This window comes from Lolium rigidum, chromosome 3, assembly GCF_022539505.1.
Source record: "Lolium rigidum isolate FL_2022 chromosome 3, APGP_CSIRO_Lrig_0.1, whole genome shotgun sequence".
In the NCBI taxonomy this organism is placed as follows: domain Eukaryota; kingdom Viridiplantae; phylum Streptophyta; class Magnoliopsida; order Poales; family Poaceae; genus Lolium; species Lolium rigidum.
Window position 1 is genome coordinate 228,199,762 of NC_061510.1, and position 26,163 is coordinate 228,225,924.

At 48.6% G+C, this 26,163-nt stretch overlaps 5 protein-coding genes across 6 annotated transcripts; all 5 read left to right on the forward strand.

Annotated features, from left to right (window-relative positions):
• Positions 1–4,791: 4,791 nt before the first annotated feature.
• On the forward strand, positions 4,792–7,296 carry LOC124696123 (scarecrow-like protein 14). The gene has a single exon (XM_047228897.1). The coding sequence runs from the start codon at positions 4,792–4,794 to the stop codon at positions 6,820–6,822; it is 2,031 nt and encodes a 676-aa protein (XP_047084853.1). The 3' UTR covers positions 6,823–7,296.
• A 1,026-nt stretch (positions 7,297–8,322) lies between these two features.
• On the forward strand, positions 8,323–10,137 carry LOC124696124 (scarecrow-like protein 14). Its single transcript, XM_047228898.1, has one exon. The coding sequence runs from the start codon at positions 8,323–8,325 to the stop codon at positions 10,090–10,092; it is 1,770 nt and encodes a 589-aa protein (XP_047084854.1). The 3' UTR covers positions 10,093–10,137.
• A 3,211-nt stretch (positions 10,138–13,348) lies between these two features.
• Positions 13,349–19,355, forward strand: LOC124699051 (scarecrow-like protein 33). Its single transcript, XM_047231421.1, has 4 exons — positions 13,349–13,842; positions 16,606–16,682; positions 16,765–16,893; positions 17,004–19,355. Exon 4 carries the CDS (start codon positions 17,037–17,039, stop codon positions 19,071–19,073), a length of 2,037 nt encoding a protein of 678 aa, XP_047087377.1. The 5' UTR covers positions 13,349–13,842; positions 16,606–16,682; positions 16,765–16,893; positions 17,004–17,036; the 3' UTR covers positions 19,074–19,355.
• On the forward strand, positions 14,166–16,154 carry LOC124696125 (scarecrow-like protein 9). The gene has a single exon (XM_047228899.1). It carries the CDS (start codon positions 14,166–14,168, stop codon positions 16,152–16,154), a length of 1,989 nt encoding a protein of 662 aa, XP_047084855.1.
• Positions 19,356–19,704: 349 nt separating the features above from the next.
• Positions 19,705–22,814, forward strand: LOC124699052 (scarecrow-like protein 33). Of its 2 annotated transcripts, none has more exons than XM_047231423.1 (4): positions 19,705–19,765; positions 19,852–19,957; positions 20,070–22,235; positions 22,558–22,814. In XM_047231423.1, exon 3 carries the CDS (start codon positions 20,274–20,276, stop codon positions 22,233–22,235), a length of 1,962 nt encoding a protein of 653 aa, XP_047087379.1. In that variant the 5' UTR covers positions 19,705–19,765; positions 19,852–19,957; positions 20,070–20,273; the 3' UTR covers positions 22,558–22,814. The 2 variants fall into 2 exon arrangements, with proteins under 2 accessions (XP_047087379.1, XP_047087378.1); XM_047231422.1 differs by lacking the exon at positions 22,558–22,814 and adding an exon at positions 22,360–22,387.
• The last annotated feature ends 3,349 nt before the right edge of the window (positions 22,815–26,163 follow it).

The window sequence follows — 26,163 nt, forward strand, 5'->3', positions numbered from 1 at the left end:
AATGACATCCTATATATGAATCTTATTCTCCGGACCATTCCGAACTCCTCGTGATGTCCGGGATCACATCCGGACTTCGAATAAATATTCCAACTCCATTCCATATTCAAGAACTACCATTTCAACATCCAACTTTAAGTGTGTCACCCTACTGTTCGTGAACTATGCGACATGGTTGAGTACTCACTCCGACCAATAACCAATAGCGGGATCCGGAGATCCATAATGGCTCCCACATATTCAACGATGACTTCAAGTGATCGAATGAACCATTCACATACGATACCAATTCCCTTTGTCACGCGATATTTTACTTGTCCGAGGTTTGATCATCGGTATCACTCTATACCTTGTTCAACCTCGTCTCCCGACAAGTACTCTTTACTCGTACCGTGGTATGTGGTCTCTTATGAACTTATTCATATGCTTGCAAGACATTAGACGACATTCCACCGAGAGGGCCCAGAGTATATCTATCCGTCATCGGGATGGACAAATCCCACCGTTGATCCATATGCCTCAACTCATACTTTCCGGATACTTAATCCCACTTTTATAGCCACCCATTTACGCAAAGTGGTGTTTGGTGTAATCAAAGTACCTTTCCCAGTATAAGTGATTTACATGATCTCATGGTCATAAGGACTAGGTAACTATGTATCGAAAGCTTATAGCAAATAACTTAATGACGAGATCTTATGCTACGCTTAATTGGGTGTGTCCATTACATCATTCATATAATGATATAACCTTGTTATTAATAACATCCAATGTTCATGATTATGAAACTAATCATCCATTAATCAACAAGCTAGTTTAAGAGGCATACTAGGGACTTCTTGTTGTCTACATATCACACATGTACTAATGTTTCGGTTAATACAATTATAGCATGATATATAAACATTTATCATAAACATAGAGATATAAATAATAATAACCACTTTATTATTGCCTCTAGGGCATATCTCCTTCAATAGCTATGTTGGAACGTGGTAGCTGGAAAGAAACCTACGTATTTGCTCTGTTTATATACTAAAAGTAATATACGGATGTCACGTTAGGCCACATCAATTAAATTCGTTTAATAGTTAAATCTAGAATTAATGGTTAAGATTTAACAAGAGATTGATATTTACGTAACCCCGCAATCTGACCTGGCAAACGATTAATTTCACGTAGATGAGCAATTCGATATGACACTATATTTGGTAGGAAATATGAAAAAGGAAAACAATGAAACACGTATTTCTATAAGACTATAACTGCCTTTTTTAATTAAAATCCAAAAAATCACCGGTTAAAAAAACAAGGAAAATCTCCACATCGCATTTACACCCGCGATATCGGATCCCTCCGATAACTTCAACTACGACAATCCCGGGGAAGACAATGGAACAGTTGGGATGACCTGGGGTTGCCAGATGTATTGTCGATGGTTTCGGCAATCCAGGTTTGTGTCAGACTATTCCAGATCGGAAAATTACTATCACAATCATAAGGTTTGCAGATGATTATAATCAATATATGAAATTTTTGAAGGGTGATAAAAGAAAAGTACATAAGATAGTGTCACATTAGTAGAACCAAAAACTTTATAATATGTTGATCATTGGTTTGTAAAATTAAAATGTCAAATTTTATATGTAACTGGTAATTTTAATGCGAGTTACCTATTTTTTGCAAGGTTTCGTTTTTCATATTTTCTTAGAAACATAATATATTAATATACAAAATAGTGGTCAAAGGTATACCTTAACAAGTATATGGAGGTCTATAGAATTTTTTATTTTGCAACATAAAAGATGACCAGGAGAAAACATATTTTTATGGTATATAAATAGTAACTACATAAATTTGTATACTAAAAGTATTATACAGATGAAAAAGCAAGCCAACACATGCTTCCACATGTGCTACATATTTGACCTGTGAACTTTGAATATTAGTGGTGGAAATAAAAATGGTATGCTTACGAAAATATATTACGATACAGACACAAACACGATAGACACCAATTAAAGCAAACGAAGGAGTCCGGTCGGACGCATTGGCTGAACAGCCAACCTGTCCGGTTCCTATAGCTTCACTAGACCAGATAGTTTTGTGTTTTCTTTCCTATAGCTATGTTACGGTATAGGCACATACGCAATCTACATCAGTTGAACCGAACGAAAGAGTCCGGTCGGACGCACTGGCTGAACAGTACCAACAAGTACGGTTCTTGTAGGTGCACTTACGCCATATTTTTTTTCCTATAGCGAGTCATCTTCAGCCGTGCAGGTGCGAGATTTGTTAGCGGGACACGAGAGACCATGAACAAAGCGAGCTCCTCCGTCTGACTGAGCAGGATCAAGCTTGATTCCATGCATGTACCGATCAGTTAGATGCATGCATGCCTGCACTTGATCAAGCCCCTTCGCAGACAGCTAGCACTAGCAGCTAGATGGACGCATATCACAGATGAGAAATTTTCGGTCACTTACATAAAACATAGACATATATATACTGATCACATAAAGCAATGATACAACAAGATATTTAAGTATTCATGGGGTACATCATAAGTTTCTAAAATTATGTATGTACAAATACACATAATTTCTCTCATAACATAACCTTTATTATTCTCATTATATTAATCTACGGGAAGTCAATCTTTTGACATTTTGATCCTAAATGAATATATTTACAAATAAAAGTGGAGTACGTAATTTATCTGTACGTAATAACTGCTCTCATGCATAAATCATAGTCTTTGTTAAACTTATCATCATAGATCTATGTGAATTCTACCTTTTTCTATTTCGCTTACAAATAATAATATATTGAAGAGTCTGCCCTCGCATTTGCGAGGGCCACACTGCTAGTTGAAGCTTAATTTTTCTATCATTTTTGGTGCGACCTCCTTTTTCTCTCTCCCATGCTGGCTTTTTAAATGGAGGTTCTACCCTTGCCTCTACATTAATATGATGCATGCAAAAAATTTATTAAAATTATTCAACGAAACCTTACAAAAAATTACAAAGATCAAACTGAAGTCAGCTCAACAAAGACATATATCGCAACACCTACAACCTTGATGAAGGGGGTGATCATGTCGCTGCCTCATGTTTGGACCTCACCAATGCACATCATCCAAAAACTAGGGGCCTCACCAAAACACCCTGTAGCGAGTCGGGAACTCAAACCGGTCCAGCAAATCCAGAGCGTATACCACTGTGCACACGATCTTCCATTGACCCATCTTCAAGAATGATCAAACGCATTGACCTTGCCAGCCTAAGTCATCGTCGACGTCGTAGAGGTAGATGGCGTCCATGGGCTGGGACCCCAGGACGTGCAGGGCTTCTTGCGACTCCCGGAGTTGCGCTAGGGCTCGGTGCGCCGCCGCGTCCTCTAGCAGGCACAACTGCAGCCTCGCGTTCACGGTGTCGTCCTTGAGCGCCTCGAAGGAGTCGACTAACACCCTCTGATCCACCGCCTTCTCCTCCGGGGTAGGCGCATCAGGGTCATCGAAAAACCATGAGATGTTGGAGTCGTCGTCCTCTGCGGCGGCCCCAGACTGCCGAAGCGACGGCAGCCTGGCCGCAGCCGGCGCTGCTCATGGTGGCAAAGTTGGAAGTTGAGTGGTAGAGGCTAGGGTTTAGTGTGGGACGAGATGAGATGCGCGCGCCCCTGTTTATATAGGTCGGAGGCAGGCGATGGCTGCGGCACGCCTGTTATCGCCATCACTTCGTGCGTAGAGGTAGGCGACTGCCGCGCGCCAGGCGAGGCATCGGCATTACGCGGCCCCAGACTGCCGAAGCGACGGCTCGGCGCCAGTACTGCCGTCGCTGAGAAGACGCATTGAGGTTGCATCACTGCCAGGCGGGCCGATGAAACGTTCGCCAGACGCGAGCAGACACTTTGCGCGACTACGCAGCGTCTGCCTCGACGCATCCAAAACGTATATTTCCACCAGATTTGTGTCGCTGCGGACGGCCCGGTCATATGCGTCGCTCCAGCGGTCGTCCCGCTGGACCAGACGCATTTTCGGTCCGGCTAGACGCACCCTGTTGGAGATGCCCTCAAGCCTTAATTAACCAGGCGAGGTTTCATCTGCAAGTTTCATCCCAAAAGGCATGGTCGCTGACCATCCTCCAGCTAAATGCGAAGTCACAACAGAAGGCATGCGGGTTTGGCTTGGGCTGATGACACACAAAGGGGGGAAAGGATTAATTAGCAACGTGGGGAAGTATCGTACGGACATCGGATGCAAATTGTCGTGTGTGAAGCAATTCCGGATTATTTAAGTGAGGGTAGTGAACAGACGAGGGATTGATTATGTATGCACGATCTGGGTCCCGTAGATAAAGTAAGAACAAGTATTGCAGCCTGGACCGATGCAGAGCTATCAGCCATGATAATCAATTCCAGGGACGGTCAATGGCGAATTATCCATCTCCTAGCTTGCTTGGGTTGGTGTACCTGCTCGCTCAGCTCCCATCCAACTTGCTCGTGCCTTGTTAAATTATTAGTCCTTGAATCTTTGTGTACACCACGGCAGAAATCTTCTTGAATTAGTATAATATATGCTGCGATCGCCATGTTAGGCTAAGCCTCACCATCAATTTCACACACTTGCTTTCCTTATTCTTTTCTATATCTGGTGCACTAGTAGTAGTGCTCCGCCCTGGGCTGGGACCGGCGGCGAGCCGGAGTTGCATTTGACTCTTTGTCCAGGAAGCATCGCTAGCAAAGCTTGACAGTGGCTTGTTGTTTCCTACTACTAGCAGCAGCAGCATGGCAATGGCTGGTAGTGGCACGCCGGAGGAGTTCCTGGGGCAGCAGCTGGGTTTCCTAGCGCGTCTGGAGCCGCCGTCCCCGTCCCTCTTCGTCGACCTGCCGCCGACGCCCCAGTGCGAGGAGGACGGGGACTCCTCCTTCGACGACATGGTGCTCCCCTACATCTCGCGCCTGCTCATGGAGGAGGGCACGGACGACCACTTCTTCCTCTACCCCGACCACCCCGCGCTCCTAAGGGCGCAGCTGCCCTTCGCCCAGATCCTCGTCGACGCCATCCAAAGCGCCAGCGGCTCCGCCTCCACCTCCACGCTCTCGCCGTCCTCCTCCTCCTCTGACGGCGACGCCACTGCCTCCCCCACCCGCAGCACTGCATCGCCGTACGACGCAGTCCAGATCTCCTGGTCGCCCGCTGCCACGGGATCCCCTGACACCCAGAGCTCAGCGCTCCTCAACGGCGAAACTGAGCAGCCCAGCCTCGGCTCTGGCTTCTTTGATGGGAATGGCCTGTTGTCCGGCGACAAGGACATGCTCAACTTGGCCTTCCTCAAAGGAATGGAGGAGGCAAGAAAATTCTTGCCGCCCAATAGCAGCCTCACAGTCGACATTGGCTCCACCTTCGCAGTGACGGAGGAGGATAGAGTGCCTGCAGGTGGTGGCCTCAAGAAAAGGAGGGACATGCTGGAACCGGAGGCCAGCAGAGCCACCAAATTGATGATGCCAGAGCAGGAGGAGGATGGTGCACGCGAGCTGTTCGATGAAATGATGTTCCAGGAGCAAGAGATATGCATGAAGGGGGTTCAGCAGCTGTGCATCCCCATGGATGGCTCTAGCCGGAAGGGGAGTGGGAAGAGGGGAAGGCCGAGAAAGAACCCGGTTCATAGTGAGATGGTGGACCTGCACACGCTGCTGTTGCACTGCGCCGAGGCGCTGTCCACCGACAACCGCCGCGGCGCGAGCGAGCTGCTGAAGCGGATCAAGCACAACTCAAACCCCCTCGGGGATGCGGCGCAACGGCTGGCGTATTATTTCGCCGAGGGGCTGGAGGCACGACTGGCAGGTAGGGGAAGCGAGCTGTACCAGTCGCTAATGGTGAGGCGCACATCGGCTACGGACTTCCTCAAGGCCAACCAGCTTCTCATGGCAGCTTGCTGCTGCAAGAAGGTGGCGTTCGTCTTCGCCAACAAGACCATCTGCAATGCCGTGGCAGGGAGGGGACGGTTGCACATTGTGGACTATGGTCTCAATCAAGGATTCCAGTGGCCTGGCTTGCTGCGCGTGCTGGCGGCTAGAGAAGGTGGACCTCCGGAGGTGAGGATCACCGGCATTGATCTCCCTCAACCTGGGTTTCGTGGATCCTATCACATTGAGGAGGTGGGGCGCAGGCTCAGCAACTTTGCCCGTGTGTTCGGTGTGCCGTTTAAGTTTCATGGTATCGCAGCAAAGCTGGAGACTGTCAAGCCCGAGGACTTGAACATCGACCGGGATGAGGTGCTTGTGGTGATTAGTCTTTGCCATTTCAGGCTTCTGATGGACGAAAACCTCGGCTTTGATAGTCCGAGCCCCAGGGATCAGGTTCTCAACAATATTAGGGAGATGCGCCCAGATGTATTCATCCACGGGATTTTGAATGGCTCGTACGGTGCTACATACTTCCTGACACGGTTCAGGGAGGCGCTGTTCCACTATTCTGCACAATTTGACCTGCTGGATGCGACCGTCCCCCGGGACAACAACGGACGTCTGCTGCTTGAGCGCGATATCATTGGCCGATCTGCCTTGAATGTCATCGCATGTGAGGGTGCAGACCGGGTGGAGCGCCCTGAGACATACAAGCAGTGGCAACTCCGGAACCACCGGGCTGGGTTGAGGCAGCTTCCGTTGAACCCAGAGGTTGTTAAGCTTGTGCTGGACAAGGTCAAGGACAGCTACCACAAAGACTTCGTTGTTGATGGGGATCAGCGGTGGTTGCTGCACAGGTGGAAGGGGCGTGTGCTCTATGCCTGGTCAGCCTGGATTGCAGACAATGCCAGCTAGCTTCTTTCTCGATCTAACTTTGATTCTAGACTTCGATTGATCTATCCATGTTTATACTTAGCTCAACGCCCATGTTGTAGTAACTTCCACGGTGCCATGAGGTAGTAAGTTACTTCTATGGTGACCCAGAGCTTGATGACACAAGTTTTTATTTCAAAACCACTTGATTATGCTCATCATGGATCACGAAGCTTTAGGGGTGGAACTTCTGTAAGTTAGAAATCTGCAGAATGCAGTAATGTCTATACATTCATGAGCTGGCACTGAATTCGATGCTTTGGCTATTGTATTGCTGCGGATTTGTAACAATGTTCCAAAAGGCCTGTAGAATTTATGAGTTCATGTTGTCAAATTGTGTTGGCATGTCCCTTTGGGCCTGTGTAGAGTAATCAGATGTGTGTTGAAGCCGTAAAGTTGTACTGGCTAGTGGCTAGTCAGAGTTGATGTGCACTCATTCTTATAATTCTCTGCACGAACAATTAGAGGTTAATTTGCACTGATGATGGTTTCTGTACACAACAGGCACTTACTTTATAGCCTTAATTTTGCAATGGTCCTAGAAAACAGATGATCCTATAACTGCCTCTCTGGGAAAACAAAATTTATAATATAAATTCTGTAGAGCTCAGTGATATACTATTGAATCATGATTCTGAGAAAGGTGCAAACTGTGCGCAATTGCAGATTGAATATTCCTCCAGCTGTTAACCACTTCTAGGCCCATTCTTCATACTGTTCTCTACTGATTTTGGGTTTCAATATTGCTCTAGTGATGCTTTCTAAATGTGTACTTTATGCTTCCAGCAATGAGTACTGACTACCTCTGTACATCCTTGTGAGCTTATTACTTGATCTCGATTGCCTTTTCTCTCTATGCTTGCACCTTGCAAGTTATAGTATTCTGTGCTATGTTTTGTTGCTTACCCGCAGGACTGTAGAAGGCCACTGATTTGGTTAAATGTGCAGAGCATGCGAGAGAACATAGGACTAGGGATCCAGCATCTCTAAGACGTGTACAAACTTTAGCATGGGTAAAGATCTTAAGGTATGCTTTGGTCTGTGGGAACATATTGTTTACTCTCTTGACATATTGGTGCAACCTTGCAGACATCCACATAAACTATTGTGTTTTTGCGCTCCTTTTCCTTTTGATTTTCATGTGGGACAAAGTACTGTTAGTTGTAGTTCAGACATCAGGAGTAGTGTATTGTGTGCATGTCTTTTATTTTGCCAAGGATCAGGAGTAGAGTAAAATATGTAACACTCTTGTGCTATGAATTGGAACAAGAAGCGGCAGAAGGTGACATCATACCATGGTTGATTAGGAAATCAGGTGTTATTTATACTTTCTTGTTGGAAAATAATCGGTGATTCCAAGGAAACAAGCTTAGCACAGCAACATCATACCTACCAATCTACCATGCCTCTGTTCCATTCACCAACAGCTTACTCTTGAATCCTAAGAAGCCCATTGTCATTGCCATTACACTGCACGCCACCATGGCTGCAACTCCCGTCGATGACTGCAGTGCTACGCAGGATCACCTGTCACTTCCCTATATTGCAAGAATCCTCATGGAGGAGGAAGAAGAGGAAGAGGATGTGGATGAGAACCACCCTGTGCTCCTTCATGCCCAGCGATCCTTTGCCCAAATCCTCTACTCCTCCAGTGTGCTTGCCTCTGCCTTATTGGCAAACCAAAGCGACAACTTTGCCGGTGTCACACATTCAAGCAGTTCAGTCAAAGACAGTGTTATTCAGAGCATGCCTGGCTCAGACGTCTTCAACTTCAAAGCTGCAGATGAGGTTGGCAGCTTTTTGCTGCTCGCCAACAATGAGCACAACATGGACATGTTCAGCACTGCCTTCTTCAAGGGCATGGAGGAGGCCAACAAGTTCTTGCCTACAGACAGCAACCTAATGGCCAGCAACCAGGGCCAAGCAAAGGAGAAAAGCTGCAGGGGCCGCAAGGACAGATACAGCAAGCTGGAGGCTGACGTTGGCAGGACAAGCAAACGTCAGGAAGCCGGTGCCTATGAGGAGTTCGACGAAATGCTCATTGCCTTGGACAATGGGTCTGGGAAGAATAACAAGAAGGGGAGAAAGAATGAGGTGCAGGTGATTGACCTGCACACGTTGCTGATCCACTGTGCCAAGGCGGTGATGGATGACCGGCAGAGTGCGGGTGAGTTGCTCAAGGAGATCCAGCAGCATGCCTCACCCACTGGCGATGCCACGCAGCGGCTTGCCTACTGGTTCGCAGAGGGGCTGGAGGTGCGGCTCTCTGGCACAGGCAGCCAGGTGTATGGCACACTCACGGCAAAGGGCACCTCTGCTGTGGCACACGCAGAAGCTTATCAGCTATTCATGTCCACCTGCTGCTTCAGGAAGGTATCCTTCTTGTTCGCCAACAAGGCCATCTTCAATGCCGTAGTGGGGAGGAGCAGGTTGCACATCGTAGAGTATGGCTTCCATTACGGGTTCCAGTGGTCGGAGCTGCTGCGCTGGCTGGCAGCAAGGGATGGTGGCCCGCCGGAGGTCAGGATCACCCACATTGACCTTCCACAGCCTGGATTCCACCCAGAAAAACATATGGAGGAAATGGGTAATCGGCTGACTGACATTGCCCGAGAGATTGGTGTTCCATTCAAGTACCGTGCAATCATGGCGCAGTGGCAGACCGTTTGCATCGAGGACCTGGACATTAAACCTGACGAGGTTCTTGCTGTGAATGACCAATTCAATTTCAGGACCTTAATGGACGAGAGTGTCATCGCAGCCAGCCCAAACCCCAGGGATGCAGTCCTCAGCAACATCAGCAAGATGGAGCCAGACGTGTTTGTCCAAAGTATCATGAATGGCTCCTATGGTACCTTCTTCCTGTCACGGTTCCGAGAAGCCCTCTTCTATCACTCTGCGTTTTTTGACATGCTTGATGCAACCATGCCACGGGAGAGCAAACTGCGGCTGGCGCTGGAGCGTGACGTCTTTGGCTGGATTGTCCTGAATGCTATCGCATATGAGGGAGAGGATAGGGTGGAGCGTGGTGAGACCTATAAGCATTGGCAGATCAGAAACCAACGGGCCGGCCTCAGGCAGCTGCCACTGAACAGAGAGACTGTTAAGATGGCTAGGGACATGGTCAAGAACGACTACCACAAGGATTTTGACATTGACGAGGATCAGCAATGGCTGCTGCAGGGTTGGAAGGGTCGCATTCTTTACGCCCACTCGACGTGGGTGGCAGAGGCAACTAGCTACCACTGTTAGCTATTTTCTCCTTGCTGTACTGGAGCAAAGGCAGCTACAGATAATTAGCACTCTACTATTTGTGATGAGGTTTATATTCTAAACTTTGGAGATGCATTTTGACTCGTCCAGTGTTCGTCGGACGGCATAAATCATTTGGGATGGTTTTCCTTTTTTTTTTTTTTGCTCTTGTCTTGTACTCAAGCTCATAAAGAAGATAAAAAAATATATCTGTATGGTTTGTGATTTATCTGGCGTGATGGCTACATACATGATCCAATAAATTTGAACTGGTAGCATGCTTGTTTTTGTGGCTAATGCAACTGGCCACTACAGTGGCGCATCAGTCTCCAGAATTTGATGCTGAGATCTGGATATTCACAGGAACTTTCTGATCTCTTTGTCGCTGTCTGATGGATTCATGTGATGCCGGCAAGGAAGATGAAGTTAAATATTGGAGATAAAATACCTATAAGGTTGTTAGAATGAGGTGATATCAACCTCATGTGTTCATACATTTTATGTTTGGTCGCATATGTTACAAGTTCGGTTATAGATGATGAGGATCAGCACGGTAACCAATTCTGTTCCTTGTGAAGCTACCATGCTCTTTAACAGTTGGCTGGTAAGTATAGTCTATAGAGATAATAAATTATTTGTTATTTTTAGACTGTCAATGTAATTTACTGTATGTTCACTTGAGTATGATTAAATTAGAGACATGTTTTTGATTCAAGTTGGCCACTGCTCTTCTTTGCTTAGGTAACCTGATGGATTCGGCAGCGGATTTATTGTGCTGATCTCTTTTTATTGTACTGTGCCAACCTTGCTAAGTGCTCTTTCAAAACAAATATCGTGCAAATAGAGCTGCTAGTTTAGCCCTTCATCATTAAAGTGGTATACTGGTATGCAAATATTTTCATGTGCACATACTACTCGAACATCATCCATTTGTCATTCTTTCCAGAGTATTTTAGAATGCCAGTTTGTTTTTGACATCTTGTACTTGGAAATGGAACAAGAAGGTTACATCATACATAGATGATTAGGACGGCTGTTTTTTGTTCTTTCTTGTTGGAGACAGTTCGGTGATTCCAAGGATACAAGTTTGACTGAGTAACATCATACCTACCATGATTCCATTCCATTTATTCCAGGAAGCACATTGCCACTGCCCTCTGTCATTACCATGTCTGCCCCTCCTTTCTTGCCCGACCTTCCCTCAATGGCGCACGATGACAACAACTGCTTTGCCGTGCAGGATCACCTGGCACTCCCAAATATCGCGCGCATCCTCATGGAGGAGGAGGAGGAGCACCTTGACGTGGATAACCCTGCGCTCCTCAAAGCCCAGTGGCCCTTTGCCCAAATCCTCTCATCCAGCACACTTAACTCTGCCTTAGTGGCAGACCAAGGCGATATCTTGGCTGGTGACATGAGCTCTCGCAGTTCCGCCATCTTTAAGTTCAAATGTGTTGATGAGGTTCGCAGCTTGTTGTTGCTCGCTGACGGCGAGTACAACACGGAAATGTTTAGCACTGCCTTCCTCAAGGGCATGGAAGAGGCTAACAGGTTCTTGCCCACAGACAGCGAGCTGACAACCACCCATGGGCAGGACCAATTGAAGAAGAAAAGCGACAGGGGCCGCAAGGAGAGGCATGGAGAGCTGGAGGGTGATGTTGGTAGGACGACCAAATTGGTGGAACCTGGTGCCTGCCAGGTGTTGGACCAAATGCAAATAGCCATGGACAATCAGACTGGCAACATTAACAAGAAGGGGAGAAAGAGCAAGGCACAGGTGATTGACCTGCACACGTTGCTGATCCACTGTGCCAAGGCGGTCATTGATGACCGCCGGAGTGCAGGTGAGTTGCTCAAGGTGATCCAGCTGCATGCATCACCCACTGGCGACGCCACACATCGGCTTGCCTACTGGTTCGCCGAGGGGCTAGAGGCGCGGCTCACCGGCACAGGCAGTCAGGTATATGGGATACTCACGGCGAAGGGCACCTCTTCTGTGGCACACTCAGAGGATTACCAGTTATTCATTTCGACCTGCTGCTTCAGGAATGTATCCTTCTTGTTCGCCAACAAGGCCATCTTCAAGGCAGCAGTGGGGAAGAGCAGGTTGCACATCGTTGATTATGGCTTCCGTTATGGGTTCCAGTGGTCAGAACTGCTGCGCTGGCTGGCAGCAAGGGATGGTGGCCCACCAGAGGTCAGGATCACCCACATTGACCTCCCGCAGCCCTGGTTCCACCCAGAAAAACATATGGAGGAGATTGGTGATAGGCTGAGTGACATTGCCCGAGAGCTTGGTGTAACATTCAAGTACCGAGCTGTGATAGCGCAATGGCAGACTGTTTGCATCGAGGACCTGGACATGGAACCTGACGAGGTGCTTGCTGTGAATGATCTGTTCAATTTCAGGACCTTAATGGATGAGAGTGTCATCATAACCAGCCCAAACCCCCGGGATACAGTCCTCAGCAATATCAGCAAGATGAAACCGGACGTGTTTGTCCAAGGTACCGTGAATGGCTCATACGGCACCACCTTCTTGTCACGGTTCCGGGAGGTCCTCTTCTTTTACTCTGCAATGTTTGACATGCTTGACGCAACCATGCCACGGGAGAGCAAGCTGCGCCTGGCACTGGAGCGAGACGTCTTTGGCTGGGTTGTCCTGAATGCCATTGCGTACGAGGGAAAGGATCGGTTGGAGCGTGGTGAGACCTATAAGCATTGGCAAATCAGGAACCAATGGGCAGGCTTGAGGCAGCTGCCACTGGACAGAGAAACTGTTCAGATGGCTAAGGACATGGTCAAGAACAATTACCACAAGGATTTTATCATCGATGAGGATCACCAATGGCTGCTGCAGGGGTGGAAGGGTCGTATCCTCTTGGCCCACTCGACATGGGTGGCCAAGGGAGCTAGCTCTGACTGTTAGCTATGTTTCTGTAGTTCTAGTTCATGCACCTGAACATAAATAGATAGGGTATAAATACTACTATACTGTTTGTGGTGAGGTTTATACTCTTAACCTGAAAGATGCATATTGAGTTGTCTGATGTCAATTGGATGGCGTGAAGCATTTTTTTTGAGCTAAAGCGTGAAGCATTTCAGATGACATGGGGTTTTCTTTGCAGTTTTCCTCCACCCAACTGTATAAGATAAATATATATTCATGGTTGTACGTTATCTGGGATGATGGCTATATACATGATCCAGTAAAATTTGAACTGGTGGCATGCTTGTTTTTATTGCTAATTTTGCTGGCTACTACAGTGGCTCATCAGTCTCAAGAATTTGATGTTGTGCTCACTAAAGTGGCTGATCAATCTCCAGAATTTGATGTTGTGCTCATACATGATCCAGTAAATGTATCTATTTCGAAGCATCTTCTAACTCCATTGGTTTCTGGCTAGGAAATATGTCACATGTCAACTGCATTTCGATTGGCCATACTTTTAGCCCATAACAAGCATGTTAACAGTTTTATTTCTTCTGAAGCTACCATGCTCTTGTACAGCTGGCTACTAATCTTGCTTGAGGTCAGTTGCTAAGACAATTTTGATAATTTGTAACCAACATAAAACTGTATCCGTTAATCTGTTCAGATTCTTATTGATTGCCTCGAATTTCTATGTTTTCTCTCTGCTTTACTGTTTCAGGTCACAAGTACATCACATTGAGCTCTATGTTTACTTGCAGGTCTAGTGTGCTACTTGGCTGCGTGCAGTGCAGGGGATCAACGGATCAGGCCTGAAGGTAGCAAACGACTACCACATTCTAATAGTGATCACTGATTAAAAGAAAAATACAAGTATATTACTCTTTTCTTGTGGTGGTTAAATTAAAAATTACTACATATCATAGAATTTTTGGAGAACATACTATCGGGTGGTGGGAACAAGCAGGAGAACCAGTGATGTTCTGGTATAGTATATCTTAGGACAATTCTTTTTAAAGAGGCAACGACCATGTCTATTTCGGAGGCAGGTGCATGGTTGATGGATGACACCAAAGTCTCCAAGCATGGGAAGCATCGACCCTGCCGGCCTGCCCCTCCCTCTGTACAAGAGCAATCGGCCATGTCCTTGTGGAGTGCAGCACCATCACCAGTTCAGTTCACCACCATGGCAATCACCCCGGAGCAGTTGCTGACCCTGGAGAGACTCGCGGAGTCCCCTCCGCCATCCCCGTCCCTCTACCTTGATATCCCTCAACCGTCCCACAGCTTTAGCATCGGCGACCCAGTGCTCCCATACATCACGCGCATTCTCATGGAGGAGGACATAGACGACAGGTTCTTTTACCTGTACCCCAACCATCCTGCCCTCCTCCAGGCGCAGCAGCCATTCTCCCAAATCCTAGATGACGCCAAGGATTTGCAATCCGGCAAAGAGGGTGACACGGAGAGGAGGAGTTCTGATGCATCTTTGCGGGGTGTTCGTGGGGGGAGCCTGTTCTTGGCCGACAAGGGCATCCAAGGTTGGGCCTTTGATGGGGCTGAGATGGACAATAACGTTGATCAGAGCAAGCTCCCCTCCAATGAAGTCATGCTTAACTTGGCATTCTTGACGGGCATGGAGGAGGCCAACAAGTTCTTGCCTAGAGACGACAAGCTACAGGCTGGTGCTTTCACCGAGGGCCAAGCAAGAGAGATTGTTGGGCGAAGTGGTTGTGGTCGGGGGAGGAAGGGACGGGCTGATGGGGACAAGGAAGAGGAAGTGGTGGGCAGGGCCAGCAAACTGATGGTGCCGGAGCTGGAGGAGGATGGTGCCAGCGAGTTGTTCGACAAAATGATGCTGGAAAGTTACAAGCTCCGATTTGATGCGATGGATGAGCTAGAAATCACAATGGGAAATATCACAGCTGAGAAAAGAAATAAGAGGGCTGTGCGGGGAAAGCAGGGAAAGAGAGAGGCGGTGGACTTGCGCGGGCTGTTGCTAAGCTGCGCACAGGAGGTGTCCACCGGCAACCGCCAGGGTGCGGGCAATCTGCTGAAACAGATCAGGGCACATGCGTCAGCGAATGGTGATGCCGCTCAGCGTCTGGCACATTGTTTCGCCGAGGGGCTTGAGGCTCGACTGGCGGGCACGGGGAGCCAGGTGTACAAGTCTCTCATGGCTAAGCACACCTCCACCATGGAGTTCCTCAAAGGGTATGAGCTGTACATGGCTGCCTGCTCCTTCAGGAGGGTGGCGTTCACATTTGCCAGCATGACCATCTTCGATGCAGTGGAAGGGAAGAGGAGGTTGCACATTGTGGACTATGGCTTGCATTATGGGTGCCAGTGGCCTGGCTTGCTGTGTTGGCTGGCGAGTAGGGAAGGCGGACCACCAGAGGTGAGGATCACTGGGGTTGACCTCCCCCAGCCTGGTTTCCGCCCAGCTAAGAGGATTGAGGAGACAGGGCGGGCGCTCAAGAACTGTGCCCGTCAGTTCGGCTTGCCGTTCAAGTTCCATGCCATCACGGCCAAGTGGGAGACTATCCGCGCGGTGGACCTCAACATCGACCCTGAGGAGGTGCTTGTGGTGAATGACTTGTTCAATTTCAACACTTTGATGGACGAGAGCCTTGTTATCGACAGACCCAGTCCCAGGGATGTGGTCCTAAGGAATATCCAGAAGATGCGGCCAGATTTGTTCATCCAAGGTGTTGTGAATGGTTCGAGCGGCCCATTTTTCTTGGCACGGTTCCGAGAGGCGCTCTTCTTTTACTCATCGGTGTTCGATATGCTTGAAGCCACCACACCGCCGGAGAGCTATCAGCGTTTGGTGCTCGAGCGAGACATGTTCGGGCAGTGTGCCTTGAATACTGTTGCCTGTGAGGGTGCAGACCGAGTCGAGCGCCCTGAGACATATAAACAGTGGCAGCTGAGAAACCAACGGGCAGGCCTGAGGCAGCTGCCATTAAAGCCAATTATCACTAAGGTGGCAACAGACAAGGTCAAGAGCCTGTATCACAAGGACTTCGTTGTCGACGTGGACCAGGGGTGGTTGCTGCAGGGATGGAAGGGGCGAATCCTCTATGCACACTCGGCATGGGTAGTAGACGACACTAGCTCTGATTATTAGTTTTCTTTTCCTGCATAAAAGAAGTTATCATTAAATATATAGTCGGCGCATCCCATACTGTTCCCTTACGAAAGATAAATATATGAATACATGATGTAGAGACCATGTTTGACTTTCATGAGTTAAAACATCTTCAGTAGCTGTCTGAAAATTAATTCCACGACATCATGTTTGACTTTCATGAGTTAAAGACACCTTGTAATGATCAGCTGTTGTTGCAACATTTTTTCCTCGAAAAAGCGTAAAAGCATGTGTCTCATGCATTGATATAAGATCTATTGACAACCCCAAGAATGGAAGAAACAGTTGTTGCTAAAAGTTATTTGTCTGTTTAATTGTGTAGAAATGCATCGATAGATGATTTAAATTGAATCTTACATCATTTAGTCCAACAAAATGGATATGAATCTGTAGGTTCTACACTCCTACAAAACCATTTGTTTGCTTGCAGGTGTGAAGTGCTCCTGATTTTGTCCAAGCATGGAGCAGGAAAGAAACATATGACCGAACATGGTTACAGCCTTACAGGTCATCTACCGCAATATAATTACTAGTACAGATGGTTTACGTACAATGTTTTATCTTCAAAATTTGACTGGTTCTCTCCCAGTATAATGGGACATGATCCTCTCATGGGAACTCACATCATCAGAACATTTCAAAGACATAAAATCAAGCTCTACAAGGCAAACTGCAGCTTCTGATCAGAGTGGGACAGAAGGATGGCTGCAACAACAAGGTGAATATATTCTTTCTCAAAAAAGCCCTTGTTTGTTTATCCATATGTGCAGCCGCTGCTGGTTGATCAAACCAACCTTCTGAAATGTAAAGTTTCGATGGTTCCAACAGCTAGCAACAGTGAGATTGGTGGCTTCACATGGGATGGATGGAGGGCAAGATGGTGTGTACCAATCCCAGTCCAAGATATTTACACTCAACATCACCAAGCACCCCATCATGGCTGCCACCCCAGAGGAGTTGCTTGGCCTCATCGAGCCTGCACCACTGAGCCCTTCCATCTTCCTTGACCATCCATCAATGACCCATGATGGCTCGGAGCCGCCTCAGGATGATCAAACCCTGGCATACATCTCACGAATGCTCATGGAGGAAGATATTGTCGACAAGTTCTTCTACCAGTACCCTGACCACTCCAAGCTCCTGCAGGCCGAGCAGCCATTTGCACAGATCCTCTCTGGCGCTGCCACCAGCTCATCCAATGCCCAGGAATCCTCGGCACCCGACGCGATTGCCTCCACCATGCTGCATAGCAAAGACAGCAACACAGACATCATGGTTTCCAGATTCTTTTCTGGCGAGGTACAAGATCCAACCTTCTTCGTGAACAGCACTTGTGTGGTGGAGCCCAACAGTATGGTGTTCCCCAGGGAGGGCAGCGCCAGCATTGACATGGTATCGAGCATTGCATTCTTCAAAGGCATAGAGGAGGCCAACATGTTCTTGCCTAGAGACAATGGGGTGGCGGATGATAGAGGGCGTAAGCACAGGTTTGACATGAGTGGTGAGACGGAGGCGGACTTGGGCAGGAGAAGCAAGCAAATTGTGGTGCTGGTGCATACTGACGCCGAGGAGGAAGCCACCGCGCTCGAGAAGTTGGACCGGCTCATCCTCAACGGCTACGACATGTACCCCAATGAGATGCAGGAGGTAGTACGCGTCACTCTTGACAAGGAGAACAAGGCAGCACAGCTGAGCATCTACAGGCGTGGGAGGCGCGGCGTGAGGCAGACGATGGTGACTGACCTAGAAACGTTGTTGATCCGCTGTGCAGAAGCAGTGGCCAGCAATGACCAACGCAGCGGGCGTGACCTGCTGGAGCGGATCAAGTGGCACTCCTCACCGATAGGGGACGCTAGGCAGCGGTTGGCCCATTACTTCGCCCAGGCGCTGGAGGCACGGATGGCAGGCACGGGGAGCCAGCTCTACCATGCACTCATGGGGAAGCGCACCTCTGTCGTGGAGCTCATCAAAGGCTACCATCTGTACATGGCCGCCTGCTCTTTCCTGAAGGTGGCGTTGCTCTTTTCCAACAAGACCATCTACAACGCCGTGGCAGGGAGGAGGAAACTGCACATTGTGCACTACGGCATCAACACCGGGTTACAGTGGCCGGAGTTGCTCCGAATGCTGGCGGACAGGGAGGGTGGGCCTCCAGAAGTGAGGATCACTGGCATTAATTACCCTCAGCCTGGTTTCCATCCGGCTGAGCAAATTGAGGAGGCAGGACGCCGGCTCAGCAACTGCGCAAGCCAGTTTGGGGTGCCATTCAAGTTCCACGCCATCGCATCCAAGCCTGAGGCTGTCCGGGTTGAGGACCTCCACATTGATCCTGATGAGGTCCTTGTCGTGAACAGCGTATTCTTTTTCAGGATCGTGATGGACGAGAGCCTCACGTTTGACAAGGTAAGCCCAAGGGACATGGTGCTCAACACTATCACGAAGATGAAGCCGTCGGTTTTCATCCAATCCGTTGTCAACGGATCATACAGCGCGGCATTCTTCATGACGCGGTTCCGCGAGACGTTGTACTACTTCACATCGTTCTTTGACGTGATGGAGACCACCATTCCTCGTGATAATGAGAAGAGGCTGCTGGTGGAGCGGGATATTTTTGGACGAACCGCTATGAACATGATAGCCTGCGAAGGTATAGACCGGGTGGAGCGCCCTCAGAACTACAGGGAGTGGCAGGTGCGGAACCAGCGGGCAGGGCTGAGGCAGCTTCCGTTGGATGCTGATATTGTTCTGATGCTCAAGGACATGGTGAAGAAAAATTACCACAAACATTTCACGATCAACGAGGATCATCAGTGGCTTCTGCAGGGATGGAAAGGTCGGGTCCTCTGCGCCATCTCCACATGGGTTGCTGATGATGCTAGTGGTTTTGAAGTGACATAGGTAGATAGGTTGAAGTACCAACGGGTATACATTTCATCTGGTGTTTGTCATGTATGGTACAGTAAGTTTAATCAGTGTTTCATCTGTATCTGTCAGTTGCATCAGATGCGTGTTTCTCCGTTTTTGTATTTGTAACTGATTCAAAGAAACCATGGCCATGTTGGACATGTTTCTCAGAGTGGACGAGCACACAAACATCTGTTTGCCTGCAAAATTGCCACTGCATTATGAGAGATGAGATTATTATAGATGAGCAACCCCTACATTAGAACTTCGGCCTGCTGTTGGTGGCACATTTTTCTTCTGTTTTCTCCAATCAGTCATGACATGGTATATAGTGCGCTTGAAAGTTGGCAATGATTCTAAAATGGTATCTGTCTGTTCCTAAATACAAGTTAGTTTTGGGAGTTCAAATTGAACTCCCAAAACGTTTTATATTTACGAATTGGAGGGAGTACATACAATCAGTTGTTGCTAAAAGTGAATTATCTGTTTTAACCATGTAGAAATTCCATTGCATATATGCGTTTTGAGATAACACTGAATTCAACATCATTTGATCCAATCAGATGGATGGGAATTTTTTAATTTATTTACTCTCACAAACCATCTGTTTGCTTGCAGGTGTGAAGTGCTACTGATCTGGTCCAACCATGGAGCACGAAAGAACATAGGACCAGACATGGTTAGAGGTCATCTATGTCAATATAATTACTAGTAAGATACAACTATTTCTCTCATGAATTTGACTGGTTCTTTCCCTCTACGAATGGAACAGATCCCTTCATGTGAATTCACATCAGCACAACATTTCAAACACATAAAATCAAGAGGAACTGCAGCTTTTTATGAGACTGGGACAGAAGGATGGCTGCAACACCAAGGTGAACATATTCTTTCTGAAACGAACCCTTCTTTGTTTATCAATATATGTGCGGCCGGTGCTGGCTGATCAAACCAAACTTCTGACATGTAAAGGTTCGATTGTTCCAACAGCTAGCAATGCTGAGCCTGGTGGCATCACATGAAGTGGATGGAGAGCAAGACGATATCTCCAATCGGTATTTACACCACACCATCACCAAGCATCCCATTAAAAATGTGATTGGGGTGGGGCGATCCCTCCCTTAAACGTGATATTCACGGGCGTGGGCTCTTCAGCCAACCAGGCACTGCTCGGTTCTCAACAAGCACCCCATTATGCCAGCCACCCTAGAGGAGTTGCTGGGCCTCATCGAGCCTGCACCTCCGAGCCCTTCCGTCTTCCTCGACCATCCATCAATGACACATGGTGACTCAGAGCTGCCTCAGGATGATCAAACCCTGGCAAACATCTCACGCATACTTATGGAGGAAGACATTGTCGACAAGTTCCTCTACCAGTACTCTGACCATCTGAAGCTCCAGCAGGCCGAGCAGCCATTCGCCCAGATCCTCTCCGGTGCTGCCACCACGTCATCCAATGCCCAGGAATCCTCAGCACCCGACACACTTGCCTTGACCGTGCTACCTAGCAAAGGCAACAACATGGACGACAAGGTTTGCAGGTTCTTTTCTCGCGAGGTACAAGATCCAACCTTCTACTTGAATGGTAGTTGTGTGGTGGAGCCCAACAATATGGTGTTCCCCGGAGAGGGCAGCACCAGCATGGACATGCTGTCGAGTCTGGCATTCTTGAAAGGCATGGAGGAGGCCAACATGTTCTTGCCCACAGACAACGCGGTGGTGGATGGTAGGGGGCGTAAGAACAAGTTTAGCATGAGTGGTGAGATGGAGGCGGACTTGGGGAGGAGAAGCAAGCAAATAGTGGTGCTGGTGCATACTGACACCGATGAGGAAGCCATCGCGCTCGAGAAGTTGGACCGGCTCATCCTCAATGGCTACGACAAGTACCTCAATAATATGCAGGAGGTAGTACGTGTCACTTTGGATAAGGAGAACAAGGCAGCACAGCTGAGCATCTACAGGCGTGGGAGGCGCGGCATCAGACAATTGGCAGTGACTGACCTAGAAACACTGCTGATCCACTGTGCGGAAGCAGTGGCCAGCAATGACCGACGCGGTGCGCGCGAGCTGCTGCACAGGATCAAGTGGCACTCCTCACCGGCAGGGGACGCGAGGCAGCGGCTGGCCCATTACTTCTCCCAAGGGCTGGAGGGGCGGCTGGCAGGCACGGGGAGCCAGCTCTATGGCGCACTCATGGGGAAGCGCATCTCTGTCGTGGAGCTCATCAAGGGCTACCATCTTTACATGGCAGCCTGTTGTTCCCTCAAGGTGTCGTTGCTCTTTTCTAACAAGACCATCTACACATCCGTTGCAGGGAGGAGGAAACTGCATATTGTGCACTACGGCATCAACACTGGGTTCCAGTGGCCAGAGTTGCTCCGGTGGCTGGCGGACAGGGAGGGCGGGCCACCAGAAGTGAGGATCACTGGCATTAACAACCCTCAGCCTGGGTTGCATCCGGCTGAGCAAATTGAGGAGGCAGGACGCCGGCTCAGCAATTGCGCTCGCCAGTTTGGCGTGCCATTCAAGTTCCGCGCCATTGCATCCAAGCCAGAGGCTGTCCGGGCCGAGGACCTCCAGATTGATCCCGATGAGGTCCTCGTTGTGAACAGCGTATTCTTTTTCAGGATCTTGATGGATGAGAGCGTCACCTTTGACAAGGTAAGTCCAAGGGACATGGTGCTCCAGACTATCAGGAAGATGAAGCCGGCCGTGTTCATCCAATCTGTTGTCAATGGAGCGTACAGCGCGGCGTTCTTCATGACACGGTTCCGCGAAGCGTTATACTACTTCACGGCGCTTTTTGACGTGATGGAGACCACCATTCCACGGCACAATGAAAAGAGACTGCTGGTGGAGCGGGACATTCTTGCGCGGTCCGCCATGAACATGATAGCCTGCGAAGGCGCAGACCGGGTGGAGCGCCCTCAGAACTACAGGGAATGGCAGTCACGTAACCAGCGGGCAGGGCTGAGGCAGCTGCCCCTGGACCCTGATATTGTTCTGATGCTCAAGGACATAGTGATGAATGAGTACCACAAACATTTCACCGTCAACGAGGATCATCGGTGGCTTCTGCATGGATGGAAAGGCAAGGTGCTCTGCGCCCACGCGACATGGGCTGCTGATGATGCTAGTGGTTCTGAATTGGCATAGGTAGGTTGAAGTACCAATGGATATACTCATATACATTTCACTTATTGTTTGTCAAGTATGGTACAGTAGGTTTTCATCATCAGTGTTTGATCCCTATCTGTCTTTTGTAATGTCGTTTTGCCAGGTCTATATGGTCATGCATCCAAGTAGATTCTTATCTGTATCCCCCGACTAGTGTGGCTAATATCTTCGGTAATTGGCTTCATGGTATCGATCACAGATTTAGAACGTTTATTAAGGTGGGGGCGCTTGCCATTATATGGTCGCTATGACTGTGTAGAAATGACAAGTTTTTAATTACAAGAATTATTCTCTCTTGCAGGTTATCTACAGAGGTACCGGTACGCTCCGTTCGTGGTCTACGCTGCAGAAAGTGGAGAACCAAGTTTGTACACGGTTGGAGGACACGGCGAGGGATATTTTTTTCCCTACATGGGTGGCAGCATAATCCACGGATTGGGCCTTCGCCTTCACCTTAGTTGTTCTACATTTGCTCATGTTTGATATGTAATTCGCTTTTTTTTAGCACTACAGAATTTTGAGACTTTTTGAACGGCTGTGTGCATCTTAGCTATGCAGAGGTCGGGTGTAATTGCTTTCTAAGTAATAAAGCGCCCATTATCAAAAAAAAAAAAATCTGTCTTTTGCAGTGTCAATGTGTGTTTCCTCCGTTCTGTATCTGTGACTGAGTAAAAGAAACCATGGCCATGTTGGTTATGTTTCTCATAGTGGACGAGCACATACATCTATTTTGACTGTGAAATTGCCACTGCATTATGAGAGATGAGAGTATTATAGATGAGCAACCCCTACATTAGAACTTTGGGTCTGCTGTGGCCTGTTGATGGCACATCTTTCTTCAGTTTTCTCAATCAGACATGAAATGATATACAGTGCGCTTGTAATTAGGGTGGAAAGCGGCGTGGCACGCGGGCAGAAATTTTCGTTAATCATGCTCTAATTCCGATCTGATTACATAACTCATTTTTCTCTAATTTTGCATTTGCAGGGAGATGTGGGACACCGCCTGCCACCCTACTTCTAAGTTATCGATTAGACGATGAGTACATACAGTACAATCGGTTACTAGAAAGTATCCAATGGTAACTTGTTTTCATGTTCTGGTGGACAGTGCTCTCGCTGTTTTCATTTTTCCTGTAGCTGTTCTGATTCCACGTGCATTAGCGCGTCTTTTTTTTTTTCCTAACGTGAACTGGAAAGTAGTTCTTGTGCAGTCAATGTGCATCTGAAGGTAAGGTCACAGTTTTATCATGTTGTATGCATCGTTGTAGAAGAGCATCCTACGTTCCTCTTCAGTATATCTTAGTCAATTGCAGAGAATACATTTGTCCCAGTACACAAGAATGTACGCCTACTACAGGGGTCTGTTTGTCCCACGGCAGCAGGCACAAGAACGGGTCTGCGCCAGCCCTCCCTCCCTGAATCCAAGGAGGAAGCCGTCGCGGGAAGATGTTGGACCGCCTACTGGCACTGAGGAACTAGTCACCGGTGGCTCGAGGTGACGAGGCGGAGCATTTCCAGGATTCCGTCCAGGCGAGCTAACTGAGGATACTAGCCTACCTCCTGTGCCAGACAGTTCAGTGTTTCTGTTTCCGCACCACCCATCGAATCCAAATGGAGTATGTCTGGGTAGAGCAAGAGCAATAATACAGCCGGCTGCCGGCTATAAGCTTATGCCAAGTCATACGTAGCTAACTGAAATAGTACACTAGTATAATAAGGTTCCTGTTAAGTTGGCTTTGTTGAATATTTAACTCCTAATTTTTTTGAATGGTGCGCTTGCATGCAAGACTCAAAAAACATGCATTTAGTGCTTACAGCCAGCCTAGAGCTTGTGAATAGGATGCATGCGGGCTCTTAGCATCTTGTTTCCTGCGCTTGAGCCGGCTACAAGTGAAGAGCCCGCTTCTTTCTCTCTCTTTGCTTCTCTCTCTTCCACATAGGATTTTGCTGAGTTGGATCTTTTTATAGCCTGCTGAGTAGGCACTATTGTACTTGCTTGTAGGGGACCTCGACATCAATCCCAACGACTGCTCCAGTTTGAGGAGCCCAAAGCTTGATGGAAGAATGGGTCCATCATCAACATGCTAAAGCCAAGGACATTGTTAACCCGGCAGGATCAAGTCAACTGAACATTGTCAACTAAGGCATGACCTAGCCGCCGCCCTCCTCCTCTCCCGCCCCCCTCCCGGGCGGCGGCGGAGGATCTGCCCGCCCCGCCCCGAGCAGCCGCCCCCGGACCGCCACCCTTCATCCGCCGCTGATGCCGGCCTCGGCCCCAGCCCTGGCCCCGGCCCCAGCGGCGGTGGCAGCACCCCTTCCGTCGAACGACGAGGGGGAGGAGAGGGCATCCGAGGCGGCGTTCCATGGGAGGTGATGAAGCGCCGGTGGTGGAAGCCGGGCGGCACGGCTACTTGGCTGGGGCCTGATGCTCTCCGTCAGTAGCCATGGAGGATTCAATGGAGCGGTGGCGGCCTCCGCCCCCGGTGACGGTTTGGCTGTGGTACGCATGATCCACGCCGCCGTCCTCTTCCCTGGTGATCCGGCAGGAGGGACTGCCGGCGTGGGGGCTGCTGGTCTTGCTTTGTTTTTGGTGGCGGTCCTCGGGCTCGCAAGCGAAGATGAAGATCTACCGGAGGTCAGTTTTCCTTGATCTGGCTGGAGAGATGAGTTCCGGAAAGCTCCACCGGCAAATGGAACAATGCATCTTTTGCCTGGAGTTTGCTTGATCAGGTGGTATTCGGTCGCCCGTACCCATGTTTTTATTTCGACCGTTTGATTCCGGAGGAAGCGGCGCGAAGCTCTATTTTGTGTTGACATAGGTGACTTTTTGGTCTATGGTGAAGTCAGGAGAAGGAATATCATGAAGGCTGGATTGGTGGACTGGCTAAAGAAGGTTCGAGTCTCCGTGATGCTGAGGGATTTGCTTGGTGTTCCGGACTCCGTAGCAGTGGTATGCATGTGGGGCCGGCAGGTTGTGTCTGGCAATGACCTTGTTGGAGGCATTGTTTTGAGAGTAGGGACTATCTTGAAAGTATAGAGATGGTAAACCTAGAGGGGGGTGAATAGGTTTCTACAGATTTTAATTCTTTCTTTGCAATATTAGGCTTTGCGGAATATAAAGGTGAGCCTAATGCAAACTAGGTGAAGCAACCTATATGAGGATACAACTAACTCAAGCACGAAGGCTCTCACAGTGCGTTAAATCACAAGTAAGGAGTTCGGTTAGAGATAACCGATAGCACGCGGAGACGAGGATGTATTCCCGTGTTCCCTTGCTTTGCAACAAGGTACGTCACGTTTGGAGGAGTGGAGGTCCCACGAAGGATTCCCCGCGCCACGAAGGCTCACCCTATTCTCCGGAGCCTATCCCACGAAGGAATAGCTCACTCACTTGTGGTAGACTTTGAGGTAGCCTCCAAACCTTCACAATCTTGCCCGGAGCAAATCCACATCCCGGATGCTTCCGGACTCCTCTTGCCCACCTAGGGTTTCCAAGGAACCCTAGGAAGCAAGCTTCTCAATGAATACAAGGGGGAATGAGATTTGGCTTGGTAGAACGGTAGATCGGGTCCTCCTCTAATGATTCCCCTGGAGGGATTTGAGTTTGGGTGGAGGAGGAGGGAGATCTGAGGCTTTTGGTGTTTCTAGCAATGGAGTAAGAGAGAGAGAGCTCAAGAACAACTTATAGTATGTTGCCTAACCCTTCCAAGGTAGAAGAAGGGGTATTTATAGTGTTCTTCAAAATCTGGCCGTTGCCACTTGCCACCTCAGCATTCTTCCCAACAAACCCGGTCAGACCGGACCACAGACCGGACAGCCCGGTCGTGAGGCCGGTCAGACCGGACTGGTGACCGGAGCTCCTTTGCGTCGTCCTGGCGCTTCTCCGGTTGGTGCCCGGTTGCTG